The 15883-nt window shown below is 47.6% G+C and overlaps 6 protein-coding genes across 6 annotated transcripts; 5 read left to right on the top strand and 1 right to left on the bottom strand.

The window, feature by feature from the left end:
• Window positions 1-350: 350 nt before the first annotated feature.
• EDB91DRAFT_1258409 (uncharacterized protein) lies at window positions 351-893 on the top strand (the record flags this gene model as incomplete). Its single annotated transcript, XM_041324341.1, has 1 exon — window positions 351-893. The coding sequence occupies one exon, from the start codon at window positions 351-353 to the stop codon at window positions 891-893; it is 543 nt and encodes a 180-aa protein (XP_041168495.1).
• Window positions 894-3435: 2542 nt separating this feature from the next.
• EDB91DRAFT_1258408 (uncharacterized protein) lies at window positions 3436-4614 on the top strand (the record flags this gene model as incomplete). The annotated part of the gene is made up of 3 exons (XM_041324340.1): window positions 3436-3545; window positions 3603-4288; window positions 4343-4614. 3 exons carry the CDS (start codon window positions 3436-3438, stop codon window positions 4612-4614), a joined length of 1068 nt encoding a protein of 355 aa, XP_041168494.1.
• Window positions 4615-8669: 4055 nt separating this feature from the next.
• EDB91DRAFT_1258407 (uncharacterized protein) lies at window positions 8670-9641 on the top strand (the record flags this gene model as incomplete). The annotated part of the gene is made up of 1 exon (XM_041324339.1): window positions 8670-9641. One exon carries the CDS (start codon window positions 8670-8672, stop codon window positions 9639-9641), a length of 972 nt encoding a protein of 323 aa, XP_041168493.1.
• A 1611-nt stretch (window positions 9642-11252) lies between these two features.
• EDB91DRAFT_1258406 (uncharacterized protein) lies at window positions 11253-11791 on the top strand (the record flags this gene model as incomplete). The annotated part of the gene is made up of 2 exons (XM_041324338.1): window positions 11253-11345; window positions 11396-11791. 2 exons carry the CDS (start codon window positions 11253-11255, stop codon window positions 11789-11791), a joined length of 489 nt encoding a protein of 162 aa, XP_041168492.1.
• Window positions 11792-12094: 303 nt separating this feature from the next.
• EDB91DRAFT_1089924 (uncharacterized protein) lies at window positions 12095-12557 on the bottom strand (the record flags this gene model as incomplete). The annotated part of the gene is made up of 2 exons (XM_041316607.1): window positions 12095-12436; window positions 12489-12557. 2 exons carry the CDS (start codon window positions 12555-12557, stop codon window positions 12095-12097), a joined length of 411 nt encoding a protein of 136 aa, XP_041168491.1.
• A 153-nt stretch (window positions 12558-12710) lies between these two features.
• EDB91DRAFT_1089923 (uncharacterized protein) lies at window positions 12711-14554 on the top strand (the record flags this gene model as incomplete). The annotated part of the gene is made up of 11 exons (XM_041316606.1): window positions 12711-12786; window positions 12857-12931; window positions 13014-13040; window positions 13211-13419; window positions 13504-13530; window positions 13643-13734; window positions 13775-13985; window positions 14055-14173; window positions 14227-14281; window positions 14371-14442; window positions 14495-14554. 11 exons carry the CDS (start codon window positions 12711-12713, stop codon window positions 14552-14554), a joined length of 1023 nt encoding a protein of 340 aa, XP_041168490.1.
• Between the last annotated feature and the right edge of the window lie 1329 nt (window positions 14555-15883).

The raw sequence follows: 15883 nt of genomic DNA, 5'->3' as shown, positions 1-15883 counted from the left end.
CTTGCTGTTTCTCATTCGCCTCTTTGGTCTCGCGTCATCGCTCCCCATGGGAGCAACAGAGCCGTTCGCTCTGACGCTTGCTGTGTCCATCGCCTCTTTGGTCTCGCGTCATCGCTCCCCATGGAGCAACAGAGCCAGCGCTCTCGCGCTCTGACGCCTGCTGTGTCTCATCCGCCTCTTTGGTCTCGCGTCATCGCTCCCCATGGGAGCAACAGAGCCGTTCGCTCTGACGCTGCTGTGTCTCATCCGCCTCTTTGGTCTCGCGTCATCACTCCCCATGGGAGCAACAGAGCCGTTCGCTCTGACGCTGCTGTCTCGTCCGCCTCTTTGGTCTCGCGTCATCGCTCCCCATGGGAGCAACAGAGCCGTTCGCTCTGACGCTTGCTCTGTCCCATTCGCCTCTTTGGTCTCGCGTCATCGCTCCCCATGGGAGCAACAGAGCCGTTCGCTCTGACGCTTGCTGTCTCGTCCGCCTCTTTGGTCTCGCGTCATCGCTCCCCATGGGAGCAACAGAGCCGTTCGCTCTGACGCTTGCTGTCTCGTCTCGCCTCTTTGGTCTCGCGTCCTCGCTCCCCATGGGAGCAACAGAGCCGTTCGCTCTGACGCTTGCTGTGTCTGTCCTCTCTCTTTGTCTCGCGTCCTCGCTCCCCATGGGAGCAACAGAGCCGTTCGCTCTGACGCTTGCTGTGTCTCATCCGCCTCTTTGGTCTCGCGTCATCGCTCCCCATGGGAGCAACAGAGCCGTTCGCTCTGACGCTTGCTGTGTCTCATCCGCCTCTTTGGTCTCGCGTCCTCGCTCCCCATGGGAGCAAAGAGCCGTTCGCTCTGACGCTTGCTGTGTCTCATCCGCCTCTTTGGTCTCGCGTCCTCGCTCCCCCATGGGAGCAACATAGCAGTTTGCTATAGCGCTTTCTGTAGCTCATTCCTCTCTTTACTCTCGCGTCCTCGCTCCCCATGGGAGCCTCACAGCAGTTATCTACAATGCTTTCTGTGTCTTACTTACCTCGTTGCTATCATATCTTCGCTCCTTGAGGCAGGAAAAAAAATGAAATCTATCTCCCACTCTGTGTGACCCGTTTCCTTGCATCGACTCAGATTTATAACTTGAGCTCAAGCCATGTAGGTCTTCTTAACGAAATTGCAAAAAGACCACTGTCAGATGTAACACAGCACAAACACGTAGATTATTGCTTCTGGGAAACACAGTGCAATTTGACACTTTCCAGTAATTTTCTTGCATTTCCCCGAATGAAAAATACACCCTGTGGTATTTCAACAGAATCTGAAAATACAATCAAACTTTCCTTTCGTTGTGTCCCAAATATTGATCAATATGGGACTTAGTCGCGATTTTGTTCTGGTTGGCCCCAGCGCTCTCGACTCTCGACCATGACCGTGCACCAGGATCCTTAATGCAAACACAATTGCTGGTGGTGTTACATTGGGAAGCTCTTGTTTATCATGCTAATCCCCCTCACGAGTCACAGATGCAACAACTCAACGACTCGTTATCAATGTACGTGACATTTTAGTTGACCAATTTCAGGGCTAATGTTATACTACAATGTCCCGCTCAGCTCGAGGAGCTTATCGACTTCTGAGGTTCAACGTGTGATCATGTGCGAGACGGCCACAGCTCATGTACGTTGTCAACATTTCTCAATGAGTTGTTCTTCTGACTTGAATGCTTTCAGTCCTCTGTGACGTCACCTAGCCTATCCATCAACCATCCACACGCAGCCGCCGCCATGCTCTCGCATTGAGTCTCGTTAACCGGAACTGATCTCGCAAATCGATTGGGTGTGTTATGTGGTTGACAATATGCGCATATATTCACTTTATTTCAGTAGGGCTCTCCACTTTACGCCCAGACTTGACACTTCCAGTAAGATGTCTACACGAGTAATGAATTCTGAAAGCTGATGCCCCCATTTTTCTTTTTTCTCCAGCTTAGGCACTCACCATCTTGATCACTCTCATCAAAAGCTCTCGAGTCGAAACTTGCGGAGCACAGTACTGGCTGGGCGGGTGTTTCGAATGCATTATATCACTCAAACATCAGTCGTACTCTGCTATATAGTATACCCATAATGTCTATACTGTAAATATATTATATTAATGAGCTGCAGCTAGGACGAGCGTGAAGCTAGCGTGCTATCAAACAATATTTTGAATATAGCAGCTGCATCCATCAAGTACTCCAGGAGAAATCTCTGTGAATTCTGGGTATATTCTATGGGAAAATGTCGCTATAATGATAGCAAAGTCTGTAACCTTTGACAAATTACCAGACGAGAGAGTCTGGCGGAAAACATGGTGATATTCTCGTGTATTTTCACACTTTATCCACATCTTACCCTTTCCATAATCTACTAGTTTGTGCTGTGGTTCTATATTTCTGTACTCGATAATATTAAGTCCACCTCAATATCATGTGTGAACGTGCTGTCCGATAATGTTCTGATGAACGCTGTTCTCAGCATTGTTTTGTTCTCCAGGAACACTGAGAGACATTGAGACCAAGCTTGCCTAATGTATTCAATGTGTAGAAATGGGGATTCGAAGTAGTCGCCTGATTCACTTTGCGCTGCACATATATTGTCTGTCTCCCTTGATGCATCATTCATAGGTGGCTTACTAGTCACTGAATCCATGTGTGTGTCATATGACACCAGTATGTCGACATCACAATGAGCCAATATCTCTGTAGATGTACGCAGATGTTCGATTCATTGCCACCTCCAGTCCGGGATGGGAAAGACCGTTTGGTGAAAACACCTTCTGCTGTTATTCATTTTCATCAAACTGCTCAGAATGATATGTAGACATCACATAGCGCAAGGCAACTTCACATAAAGTTGAAGATCTCCCTGAGCGACAGGTACCGCCACCACCACTAGTCGATCTTACATTCGCACTGCTAACTGAGCCTGCTACAGATGCTACAGACGAACAAGAAGGCAAAAACATTACTTAATCTTGACGATTGTGCGGATTTCTTCCAGCTATGTGCAGCGTTGCACGGTCTGAGCAAATGCGCATAATCGATGCACGTACAGTGAATGATTCAATCGTGATAACCTATCGAAAAAGACTACGATCACCATGTGCAGCTGGGTACAAATAAGTCCGCGCGCACAGCGATTCCAAGGTCTCACCACGACATTAGTGCTGCCCACAAGTAAGGTTAACTACTTACAAAAAATAGCTAGCATGAGACTCTTGGTTTGGAATGGCTCCAATAATATGTGCAAGCGGTGAAGTTCATCGTTTATGTTGTAGTCGCTCGATATGGCGTTGGTTTCAACGTGCATGCGCCACAATGCGGTTCACTATGACACGTTGCATCCTTATGGATCATTTGTTGCTCATTGTTTGTCAATGAAAATCAACGATCAGCTGATTGAACGAAAATCGTCTGATATGCTCTCTACAATGACTGTCCATATCCCCCTCGAGATCGTCATAAAAATTTTTACTCTCGCCACTCGTAGAAGAAATGATGCAGCATCCTGGATTCGGCTTTCTAGACAGACCTACACCCTGTGAGTGTTCAACCCCGCATTAAATCGGTTCTATCTTTACTTATCGTCCACCTACAGATTCGAACGATTACTGTATACTAAGGTCGTCTTGCTAAATGAAAACATTGCATCCACATTCGTGAAATGCTATCGCCTTCGGCAGGCGCACATCGAGGCTCTCCCACCGACCACAGCTATGTTGATGGGCGATGGTATCAAGTACAACACCATAATCGACGTCTTATCGCTTTGCAAAGACATCACAAATCTTTGCATAGTATCACGAGACTCTGACAACATCCTTCCTGATCTAACATCTATCAACCACATCCTGGACACCCTCCCACTCACAGCACTTTCCTTGATCATCAATTCATCGCTCACTAGATCTTCCATGGTGATGGCGAACACATTCGCTAAACTGACGCATCTCGAGATCGACGATGAAGGACTGCTTTGTCGTCTTGACATGAGCGCCTTCCACCAGTTGACCCACCTTGCGCTGTGGACTGACTTGTCCGACCGACGTCTGTACCTCCCCAGGCTGGTCAATCGTCTTCTCCAACTCGCAACGCTGAAAGTGCTTGTTTTCCGTGCAAAGGGTCACCGCTCATGTGCACGGAGCATGGAATACCATGGAATCTTAGATCGTCGCATCGTCATCGCACCATCAAAGGTGTTCGCATGGGATCATTTCGGGCAAGGCTCCATGTTACTTTGGGAGCTCGCCGACGAAACGACAAACATTCCTGGCCCTAACCACAGTAAGTCCGTCTAGGCGACTCTGAAATAGTGATATCAGTTGAAAAATCCCACAGGAAAGCACCGATGCTTCTCAAACAGCACGTTTGAAAATCGATTCAGGGATTTGATGGCTGTTCCTCGGGTACGTCAACGCGATGTAGACCGTGAGCTCGTCCATACTTTGCTGTTCACGAGGCCGGGTATACCACCAGAAACGATTTGGATCCGCAATGATTCCAGTGACGACTCAAGAGAGGAGGAGATCACTGACGATGACAAGGAGGAGGATTCCACAGATGAGGTCATAGACGAAAATTCCCCCAGCGATGACGCAGAGGACGGGTAACATATGGATGTCACATACGATTAGTGCGGTCCAGTAGCATCGTTGACGCTGTCTGTTCTCTGATTTACAATCTATATGTCTGCCACCAAATATATTCATGTACATGCTTCACGAAGGCCATCCTGCGTTTATGCATGACATTGCAATGATGCATTGGTCACTTGGGCTCACAGACGACTGTCTTGACTGATGAATCTATCACCAAATGAGCATACATCGTAACGCTGGCGTACATGAAGTCATTCACGAATCAGTGTATTTGATTCAGATTGTCACGGCCTCAAGGTCGAAACCTCATACTTGAGAAAGTCAATTGGCCCACCATCAGGAAAGACCACCTTGAATATTGGCTAAACGTCGAAGTGCAGATAGATTGCTGCAGTAATATGTCTCTGTGATATGCCAATGTGAACAGACGATACTGAGTGGCGGTAAATATTCTATATGTCATTGAACGACGTGCAGAAGTCACATAATATCAATGAAGAGGGCCAGCGCCCAATTCTGTCTGAGATAGTCTGTGTTGCATGGCCCAGGGAATTGATTATACACCGCGTAGGTATCGCCTGGCGCGCCCATCAACTCCCAGCTGAAGGGGTTGTACACCCCATAGATATCGCGTGGCGCACGTTCTCCAGACCGGGTTATAATCACCCTCGGCAGGGCCTTATTCTGGCTGAGATCGTCTTGGTGGTATGGCCCAAGGATGGGGCTCTACACCCCGTAGGTATCGCCTGTCACACCCATCAACTCCCAGCCGAAGTGGCTGTACACCACATAGGTATCGCCTGGCTCACGTTCTTCATGCCAGGAGATCACCCCACTGGGCCGCGCCCAATTCTGACTGAGATAGTCTGGGTGGTATGGCCCAAGGAAGGGGTTATACACCTCATAGGTATCGCCTGGCGCACCCATAAACTCCTAGCGAAGGTGTTATCCACCCCATAGGAATTGCCTGGCTCACGCCTTTCAGACCAGATTGTGACCACACTGGGCAGCGCCCAATTCTGGCTGAGATGGTATGGGTGGTATGGCCCAGGGAAGGGTTTATACACCGCATCCCATAGGTATTGCTCAGCGCAACCATCAACTCACAAACGATAATATACACGTAATGCTGCACAATTAAATTAAACAGTCATAAAGCGTGCCTCAGAGGAGGATTACACTGACGAAGATTCTCCCTAGGATGACGCAGAAACGGGGTCGACCTAACCATGACACAACCGAGTAACGCGATCCAGGGGCACTTTTGACCCCGTTGGCTCTTTTTCGTACAGTCTATGAGTCTATTACCACATATATTCGTGTACAAGCTACTAGAAGACCATCCCGCATCTATGCATGCTATGGCAATAAGGCAGCGGTGATTTTGGCTCACAGACGAATGCCCAGACTGATATATGTGTCACCAAATGAGCATCCAGTGTAACACCGGCGTACATCAAGTCATTCATGAATCAGTGTATTTGAATGAGATTGCAGGAATATGTCACTGCAATATTCGAATGTCAACAGATGATACTGCGTGGCTATAAATGATCTACAGGTCGTGCACAGACGTACGCAAGTCACAGAACATCAATGTAAATAATATTGCCCATAGGAAACACCATGGACCATGGAAAGAGGCAATTTAAGTCAATCAACAAAATTACATTTCCAGGAATACTGCACGCCATGAATGTGCTCATTATCTAGGACAGTGTACCTCGAGTTCTCCAGACCATTTTATCACAAGTGATAATATACATGCAATACTACACAACAAGATTAGACCGCCATACGTTGTGCATCTGCGTCTCCGAGCACCACTCAAGAATGACTACATGTCCATCACCTGAAGGTCCACCATATCAGTTTCCTGCGTGTGACAGTCAATGCATTGGCTCATAACACATATTTATTGACAAATACTCACACTTGAAGTGAACAGCAACAGTCGCTCCTCATCTAGCATGATGCGTGATATGCAGCCGAGTGGATAGACTTGACTGCTTACAACCTCCCCATATGGAAGAGATGTAGTTACAGGGTCATTACTGAATGCGCTGGTCGTCACAGGATCATGGATAACCCGTCTGATTCCGCGCGCAACAGCGGATGGATTGAAGTCGGCGACATGTAGCTATATTGATGTACCTTGTTTGTTTGAGATCGGTGCAGACCACGCAAACCTCATTCCCACACAGGAAAATAGGTGGTGACGCTTGTCAAGAACGAAGGAACGCATTGGTGTCTGTTTGCGGAATCCTTAGCCTCTCGACGCTTTCTATACTGTCTTATTTTAGCTCCTGAATAAGCTGTTGAAATTGTACTGGACCAACAATCATTTGAACGGTGCGCTTGAAACAACCTTTTTTATGGAGTTTCACAGGACTTGTGAGCTCGGACGACTGGTAAGTAGTTCAGTCTCTGATGCATCTAGCAACCAGTAATAATGTCTATAGACATTCACATTACAACATTATGCCGAGGATTCGCTTCCAAGGCAGACAGAACAAATAATGCTGAAGGCATCCAACTACGAATGTAAAACCGACTATTACCTCCCACCACCAATCCCTTCCTCGTTGCTGCCTTCGTGGTCGCCTTATTTGGCTGAGCCTCGATCACTCAGCGTCGGTCTTGGAAGTGGTGCGTCCAGTTCTACAAGTGTTGGATTTTCGATTTTCCAACTTCACGTCATCTCTATATGCTGTTCAGTGACATCCATGTCTCATTAGCCACGCAGCTTTCACCCTTCCCTCTGAATTCGGCGAACTTCAGGTCCGACCTACGCTTTCTCCTCACCATTCTATTATTGACACACACAGTGGTGAAGCACCGTCACTGATAAGCAATCTTAGAAGCCCGTTTCCAACGAGTTGACCTCATTCTTACTGTTACACGATGGTACTGCATCTTCATACAGGAATATTAAAAAATATACACGCCATTTGACCTTTCAGCGCATCGTGATTGTGTTTTGTATCTAGATACCTTTTTTGCAATAACCAGTGTTATGTTTCTTGATGTAACTTACGATGATGTTTGCAAACTTCACCATCCGGGTATCCTGCAGTGCACTGGCGGGGTACAGCCCATGATAATTCGGACATGCGTATGCACATGTATGACCATTTATCGAGCATAATGTTGGGTGTGCATGGCTACTGGAATTGTAATCATGTAGTTACGTTGACCGCATCAACGTCCGCACAAATGTCCTGACATTAAACGAGGCGTCCCAACAGACGCAAGGATGTCAATGCCATCCATTTACGATAGAGACGAAGTAATAGTGTATTATATATTATTATATTACATAGATCGTCCTGAGGCATGGAGATGGGCCAAGATATTTCAATCCTATAGACAGAAATCCTTCGACATGTTCTACAACCTTTGTGTCGACCTTCGTACAAGCAAAGCGTACACACTCTCACTTGCAGCATTGACATTCCTATAAATTCCGGCATCTCACAAGAAACACATTTAGTATGATATGGTGTATCCTGTCCACTCCAGGTCTCTACTGAGTAATGACAGGTCCACTGACCGCAGAAATTTAACTCGAAAATTATTTTATGGTTTAAAACATATTGTATAGGATCGTGCTAGACTAAATTGGATGATACTCTATGTTGTACAACGGGCGGCAGACTCTGCTGGCTCTATGGCCCGTTTAAGACGGATAAGGGTTCGAACTCTGATTGATAATCACGCACCTGTGGCGTGAGAAAGTCACGTGATGTGATGTTCAAATATCCTGTCAACGTGTTCACACTATTATTTTGCTCTTGTCCCTTGACCTTCATGATGACGTTTAACCATCTTCTATAAGTTCTCTTGTTCTCCCATTTATACCGAATCCTGTCACTGCTTTCTTCTTGCGTCATCGCTCCCCATGGGAGCAGCAGAGCAGTTTGCTCTGGCGCTTGCTGTGTCTCATTTGGCTCTGTGGCTCTTTGTCTCGCGTCATCGCTCCCCATGGGAGCAGCAGAGCAGTTTGCTCTGGCGCTTGCTGTGTCTCATTTGGCTCTGTGGCTCTTTGTCTCGCGTCATCGCTCCCCATGGGAGCAGCAGAGCAGTTTGCTCTGGCGCTTGCTGTGTCTCATTTGGCTCTTTGTCTCGCGTCATCGCTCCCCATGGGAGCAGCAGAGCAGCTTGCTCTGGCGCTTGATGTGTCTCATTTGGCTCTTTGTCTCGCGTCATCGCTCCCCATGGGAGCAGCAGAGCAGCTTGCTCTGGCGCTTGCTGTGTCTCATTTGGCTCTGTGGCTCTTTGTCTCGCGTCATCGCTCCCCATGGGAGCAACAGAGCAGTTTGCTCTGGCGCTTGCTGTGTCTCATTTGGCTCTGTGGCTCTTTGTCTCGCGTCATCGCTCCCCATGGGAGCAACAGAGCAGTTTGCTCTGGCGCTTGCTGTGTCTCATTTGGCTCTTTGTCTCGCGTCATCGCTCCCCATGGGAGCAGCAGAGCAGCTTGCTCTGGCGCTTGCTGTGTCTCATTTGGCTCTGTGGCTCTTTGTCTCGCGTCCTCGCTCCCCATGGGTGCAACAGAACGGTTCTTTCTGGCGCTTGCTGTGTCTCATTTGGCTCTGTGTTCTCGCGTCCTCGCTCCCCATGGGTGCAACAGAGCGGTTCGCTCTGGCGCTTGCTGTGTCTCATTTGGCTCTGTGGCTCTTTGTCTCGCGTCCTCGCTCCCCATGGGTGCAACAGAACGGTTCGCTCTGGCGCTTGCTGTGTCTCATTTGGCTCTGTGGCTCTTTGTCTCGCGTCATCGCTCCCCATGGGAGCAGCAGAGCAGCTTGCTCTGGCGCTTGCTGTGTCTCATTTGGCTCTTTGTCTCGCGTCCTCGCTCCCCATGGGTGCAGCAGAGCAGTTTGCTCTGGCGCTTGCTGTGTCTCATTTGGCTCTTTGTCTCGCGTCCTCGCTCCCCATGGGTGCAACAGAACGGTTCGTTCTGGCGCTTGCTACCACATATTTTCCATATTGCTTTTGCGTCCTTACATCTACCCAAATTTGTCCTTTCAGCTGTAGAATAACCGGTGCACAGGCTATCCACATCTTAATGCAAACAGACTAACAGTGTCAGCCTAGCGAGAGTGACAGAAGAGCAAGCTCAGTGTTATTGTACGTGTGATCAAAGGCGTCGACATAGTTTTCTCTGTTTGTATCTAGTACATCCCAGTAAATCAAGTGAGCTTAATATCATCATGGGAGCTTCTGTATTTGTGTATACAAACATGACTGTTTGCTGTTTGTCGGGTTGCAGTGGATGACTGTAAGAGAGCATCAGTTGCGCATGTTACAAACATCACAAAAGCTTGCCCATGTCGTTGCGTGACTCATACGACTAAGTCAATGATAAATACAACATGTATAAACGCCAGACGCTACGAAACACACAAGGTGACTATGGTCTTTTACACCATTTGTCATCCTGAGCGTTGGGTACCGGCCTTGACCATTTAATTGATCCTGGGATCGCCCGAAATTCAACACATCAGCTGTATTCAAATCCGACTGTCTCGATCTTTTATTCATATGCCAAGTCAGTCCCTCCTCCGTATTCACTAACATGAATCAAATTGTTGCATCGTTTGACAACATCGCGATTTTAAACTTTGCTTTAGAACGGCAACCTTCATTGCCTCGGTTCGACCTCGATGCACCTCCATTCGTCCCACCTCCATTATAACGAAGTGACGACTCGTGTTAACACTAACATCGAGAGCATTTGAAGATTATACTTTATCAGACAAGATATGTGTTGCCTCTAGACTCCTCCACTTAGAACTGGGCGTCCATATGGCGGCCATACTTACGCATGATAACCTGTAAACGGAATCAACTTATAGTTGTCGGGAGAAGTCGTGTAATCGAGTGAACCGAGGATAGTTGCCAGCCAACGATGCCAGCAGGAATGAAACGCGACTTGTCCCTCCTGCTGAAATTACTACATGACCGTAGTCATCGAGTCGATTATTAGTTACATGCAAGATCAATGCCAGAAGAGATTGATGTAACGAGAATGTGGAATCAGGCGTGACATGGCGAAGCACAATGCAAGCGATCACCGTGCTACTCCTGAAAAATTTGCAACATAACGTATCTACGAGCGAGGCCGACATGTATATTCAGGGATAGTATCCTGTAGGAGATCCATCTCAGTGCCTACTCGCCTTAGCGCACTCAAGTTACCGCTCCAACCTCGATCCTCCTGCTGATCAAGCCACCAAAACATATTCGATAGCGGCCATAACTGGCACTGGAAAAGCAGCGTTCCAAGCGCCAACTCGAAGGAAAATACCTCACAGACTCAATCCGTGTCTTTAGGACATGGTATAAGAGGTGGCTCCCATCTCTGATACCCGTTTCCTCGTCACTGAATTTCACAACAAGTGTCGTCGGGTTTCAGATATGCACACATAAACAGAAGTCGGTAGGAATCAAATTAACTCATTATATTGTGTGATCCAGTAAGGAAATATGAGACGAACGGGTTTCTTGCGTAATATATATCCATGCTCAAATATAAATGCCGTATTTCGAATGTTCTCTGATCACTCTCTCGTCTAACTGTCGCGTTCACGATCTCAATTCACGATCTATCTGACGAATTCGCCACCTTCATTCACAACTTGATCTTTCCAATGAAGCGTTCTGCCCCGGGAGACCTTTTCACGCCGAGGATGAGAAAACGCTTTAGATACGATGATCTAGAAACGGACCAGACAGCTTACAATGTATGTACAAGTCCCACTCTCCGTTTATAATCACATCCAACATATTAAAGGACGAACAGGACGAGGACGTTACCAAGCTGCGATCCCCCAGCCCACAGTCGACCATGCGTCGGTACGTGCGCGAGGTCCTAGAGATGCTCAATCGCGTAGAGTATCAGGTGGACTACTTGCAGGAGGAACGTGAGGAGACACGTATAAAACATGAGAAAGATGTGGAACGGTACCAGGACCGTATTGACGGCCTTGAAGAGGAGGTTCTGTATCAGCAATCCATCATCGATGTCATCAGCGACGACGTCGAACGGCTCGAGCAAGAGACGGAGGGACACAAAAAAGATATCGAAGAGTTCATGGAGCGCGAGCATCGTGATACCGTTGCGCGAAAAAAGCGCATTGCAGTACTGAAGGACCAGATTACCGAACTCGTTGACAACGCTAACTTGTAAATTCAAGTTTTACAGATAGCTACATATGATGTGTAAACGTCTACCATTCTCACAAGCCTGCTCTATCACACGGTTGTAGTGTACTATTAACATATGATTCTCCCATGTCTACGACGTCATTATCAGGCTCTCGTGCACATAAAGCGACATCGCACCATCGCATTCACGACTAACCTCCTTCTCGATGTGCTACCTTGCCACCTGATATTAGGAGGTATTTATCTACATCAATCACTCCCAGGAATTTATATACAATCGACGTGATATGCTACTTAGCGTGTAGTATATAGTATTTGTAAAATATCACAAGTCGTCCATCCATCGGTCGCGGCGCAACAGCAGCCGCGGATAGCCAAACGCCGAACGGTTGGGACCGGGACTGGGTGTAGGGCTAGGAAGAAAAAGAGGAAGCGGGGGAGAAGGCGAAGGAGGAGGAGGAGGCGGCGGCGGCGGCGGCGAAGGTGAAGGAGGAGGCGGCGGAGAAGGTGAAGGAGGCGGTGGCGGCGAAGGAGCGCGCGCCGCGGGACCTACTACCACCTCGGCGAGGAATTGTTTCTGAAATCTCAGAACGTAACGTCCAGCTGGCAGTGGCTGGGTCTTTGGCACTGAGGGCTTCGCCCTCTTCACATAAATGGTCGGCAGGTGCTAAACGATATACATGTCAATTGGTAAAGAGGAAAATCAGCAAAAGACTTACCGAATAGTCTTCATCGTCCGATTCGAACTTGCGTTTGCGAACGAATGTGGCAGGTCTAAAGTTGACCATGACGAGGGTAGATGAAGAGTGTTAGAGTGCGCAGGCAGTAAATATGCAGCAGAAAGAATGATGAGGGAAGAAAAACGCTAAGTACCGCAATTTATGTTGCGGTATTGTGGGTCCACGCGCGGGATACCAAATGCGGTGTGGCAAATGCAGTTCATGGCCATTGTCAGCGGTCTGAAGGGTCTTCCCACGATCGTTCCCTTGATTGTTCCTCTGCCCTTTGGCTTCGGTTGTGAGTGGTTTTTCGGGAGGGGGATAGCGCAATATATTGAATCACAATTCTGACTTTTTTGTATGCACAGGCAGTGCGCAGTGCCCCAAGTGTCATACGACTGCAGCACCTCTATGGACGACGAAGGGAAGACCGTATGCAACGCGTAAGTACCTATTCCTCTACCCCCTTCGTATGTACCTATTCCTTTACCCCCTTCGTATTCACGCTTATACCTCTACTCACAGATGCGGTCTTGACCATAAACGTCACAGGTCCGCACGCCCAATCAGCATCGCATCTCCTTTTGACGCAATCGCCTTGGTCAGACCGATATCATGGCATGCATATCACACCAGCGCCATCATCGTTGTGCCTACCGTCCAACAGAACGCCCGTGGCCCTCGATCTGCTGCTTTAGTGGACTCACCGATAATTTATACAGGCTCCCATCTGCCCGCACCCATGCCCATTCCCGCACTTGCACTCGTGCCTGCGCTGGCATTTGCGTTCGCGGCTGCACTCACACCTACGATTGCGCTTGCGCTTGCACTCGCATTTGCATTCGAACCCGCACCCGCACTTGCAACTGCGGTGACTGTAGTCGCAGCAGGACTGACCCCCAGTGAAAACTGGACCTTACCGGAGCTGCTCGTAGATGTTGTGATATGACTTACCTTATTTGTACTATGTCGGATGTGCCCATTTCTTATCTACTCGTGTTTACCTTTGCATCAGACCACACTTCGTATTGTAAACTGTAAGGTACGTATTGCAACCTGCGCACTGCGCGCAACACTTACACCTCGCACTCACCGTATCGCAAACTATAGCGCCGCACATTATGTAAACTGAGAACTTCGTACTACTACCACAGACGTCGTCTCCCCTGGGACGTAGAATTATTTCACGACAGCTCGAAAAATACCGCCGGCGGAGTTCTGACTTGAGAATGTGGCTGGTCTCGCTGTACGCGCAAGTCTTTCTCTAACCACACCGACCTGCACAGTATGTTGGAGGGTGCCAGTCCTTATTCTAACGGTCAATTCATCCCCGCCAGGAATAATCCACTATTGCAAGAATCCATGTCAGTGGGGAGGAGATGTCAGTCCTTTGGGGCCTTCCCCCCATCCTCGGGCCCGACACCATTGCCTGAGGATCCGTCTATGGACTCTGCCCCACAACAACGGCTGACCCAACCGAATTTTAATATGTATTCAGTGAGTCGTTCCTGATTGCACCGCAACCATGGAAGAACCTTTGAAGGGCGCATATATGCATGAAACCAGTTGTTGCCACCTCCAATATCTCCCGCAAAGCCTTGCGCTGTCAACAACGACAAGCAGAATATCCCCATTGAGACCAGTCTCATTGCCCCAAGACCCGTGAAAATTGCTATCAATCCTCTGTAAGTTGCGCTAGTAATTTTCGTGTCAGTACTGTGCTAATTGCATCTATTAGCTCAACTCTCGCTTCAGCTGCTGCGAGAGTGAGCTTACTCGCTCCTCTCGAGCTGGTAAGCTGGTCGTTTTTTGTCGGACACGTCACCATGACTAGCACTCACTGTTTCCGAACAGTAACTTGTGCGCGCTTCATTGGCTCAAGAACACGAAGACGAGTGGCACAACGGAAGAGTTTTGTCTCTACTACGGAAATCTGGTGTTAGATCAGCGCGAGGTAAGACGCTGGTTCCCATGCACTGACTTATTGATGGACTTGTTCACACCAGAAATATGAAATCGAGGCTATTCTATTGGCGCATGACTTTTGTTTGTTGGCGCTGTTCTAACCATTCGCTCGCGACATGTTGCCAACGATTCTTGGACCTCAGGCAAGTCAGTTTGCAATGGCCAGCTCTACTAAACCTTTCTTCATTCCAATCTCCAGCCTCTCCCCTGTCTGTTCTCTTCATCTGAGTCTCTCGCATCCATCACAATGATTTTTCACGTCGCTGTATTCCTGTTTTCGTGCTATCGTTATCCCGCTTTCGATGCCGCTGCTATGAAATACCTGCAATTCGTACTATCTATTTGAGTTGAAAAATTATGGGGGCATAGATTTTTCCTTCGAGGAAAGTCCCAATATGGTTAGAGAGGGAAAGAGGAAATTATATAATCGGTTACAGAAGGAAAGAAGCATTACATACTTGGTTACAGAGGAAGAACTATGTCTAAAATGGTTAGACTTAATGCCAAGAACAAGGAAAGATGACACAAAGGAAAGGAAAGATGACACAAAGGAAAGGAATGGTGACATAAAGGAAAGGAAAGAAGGTACGAAGGGAAGGAATCATGACTAAGAGGAAAGGAAAGAAGGTACGAAGGGAAGGAATCATGACTAAGAGGAAAGGAAAAGAAGCATGACTAAGAGGCAAAGGTTAGGAAAATCATCACTAAGAGCAAAGGAAAGAAGGCACGAAGGGAAGGAATCATGACTAAGAGCAAAGGAAAGGAAGCATGACTAAGAGGAAAGGTTAGGAAAATCATCACTAAGAGCAAAGGACAAACAAAAGGTTAGGCATTCCTTAATTTTTCCTCGTCCCCCTAATCTATCTCTCCCTATCCTTTACACTCCATCATATCCACCTGATCTCTCAAACACCGCAAAATACTCTATCTCACTCGTCCCTCATGTAAGGTTGACTATCAGTTCAACAGGAAAATGTGAACAAAACATCATAGCTTTGAGACGTGCTAATTGATGACACAAACACAGGTTCTTAGAAAAAGACACTTTCTGAGAGGCATCGGTTGTACTTGGACCGGGGAATCAGTGTACAACATTCTGCTATCAATATGATTGTATATATACAATTTTGAGTGATTGACTAGGCCAGAATGAGCATCAGGAGCATATGGTGAGTGTAGAGATGAATCGTCAACAAGGTTGGGCATTCCTTAATTTTTCCTAGTCCCCCCCAATCTATCTCTCCCTATCCTTTACACTCCATCATATCCACCGATCTCTCAAACACCGCAAAATACTTCATCTCGCTCGTCCCTCAACTCCACCTCCTCACTTCATCTTTCCCTTCTTCCACTACAATCCTATCATAACAACATCTCAACCATCCTCTTCGCACTCCTCCTCTCATCTCTTACTCAATCCTTCCCTACTA

Source organism: Suillus paluster (genome assembly GCF_016628075.1).
Source record: "Suillus paluster strain FC165 chromosome Unknown EDB91scaffold_455, whole genome shotgun sequence".
NCBI lineage: Eukaryota > Fungi > Basidiomycota > Agaricomycetes > Boletales > Suillaceae > Suillus > Suillus paluster.
This window is presented reverse-complemented; position numbering and strand designations above follow the sequence as displayed.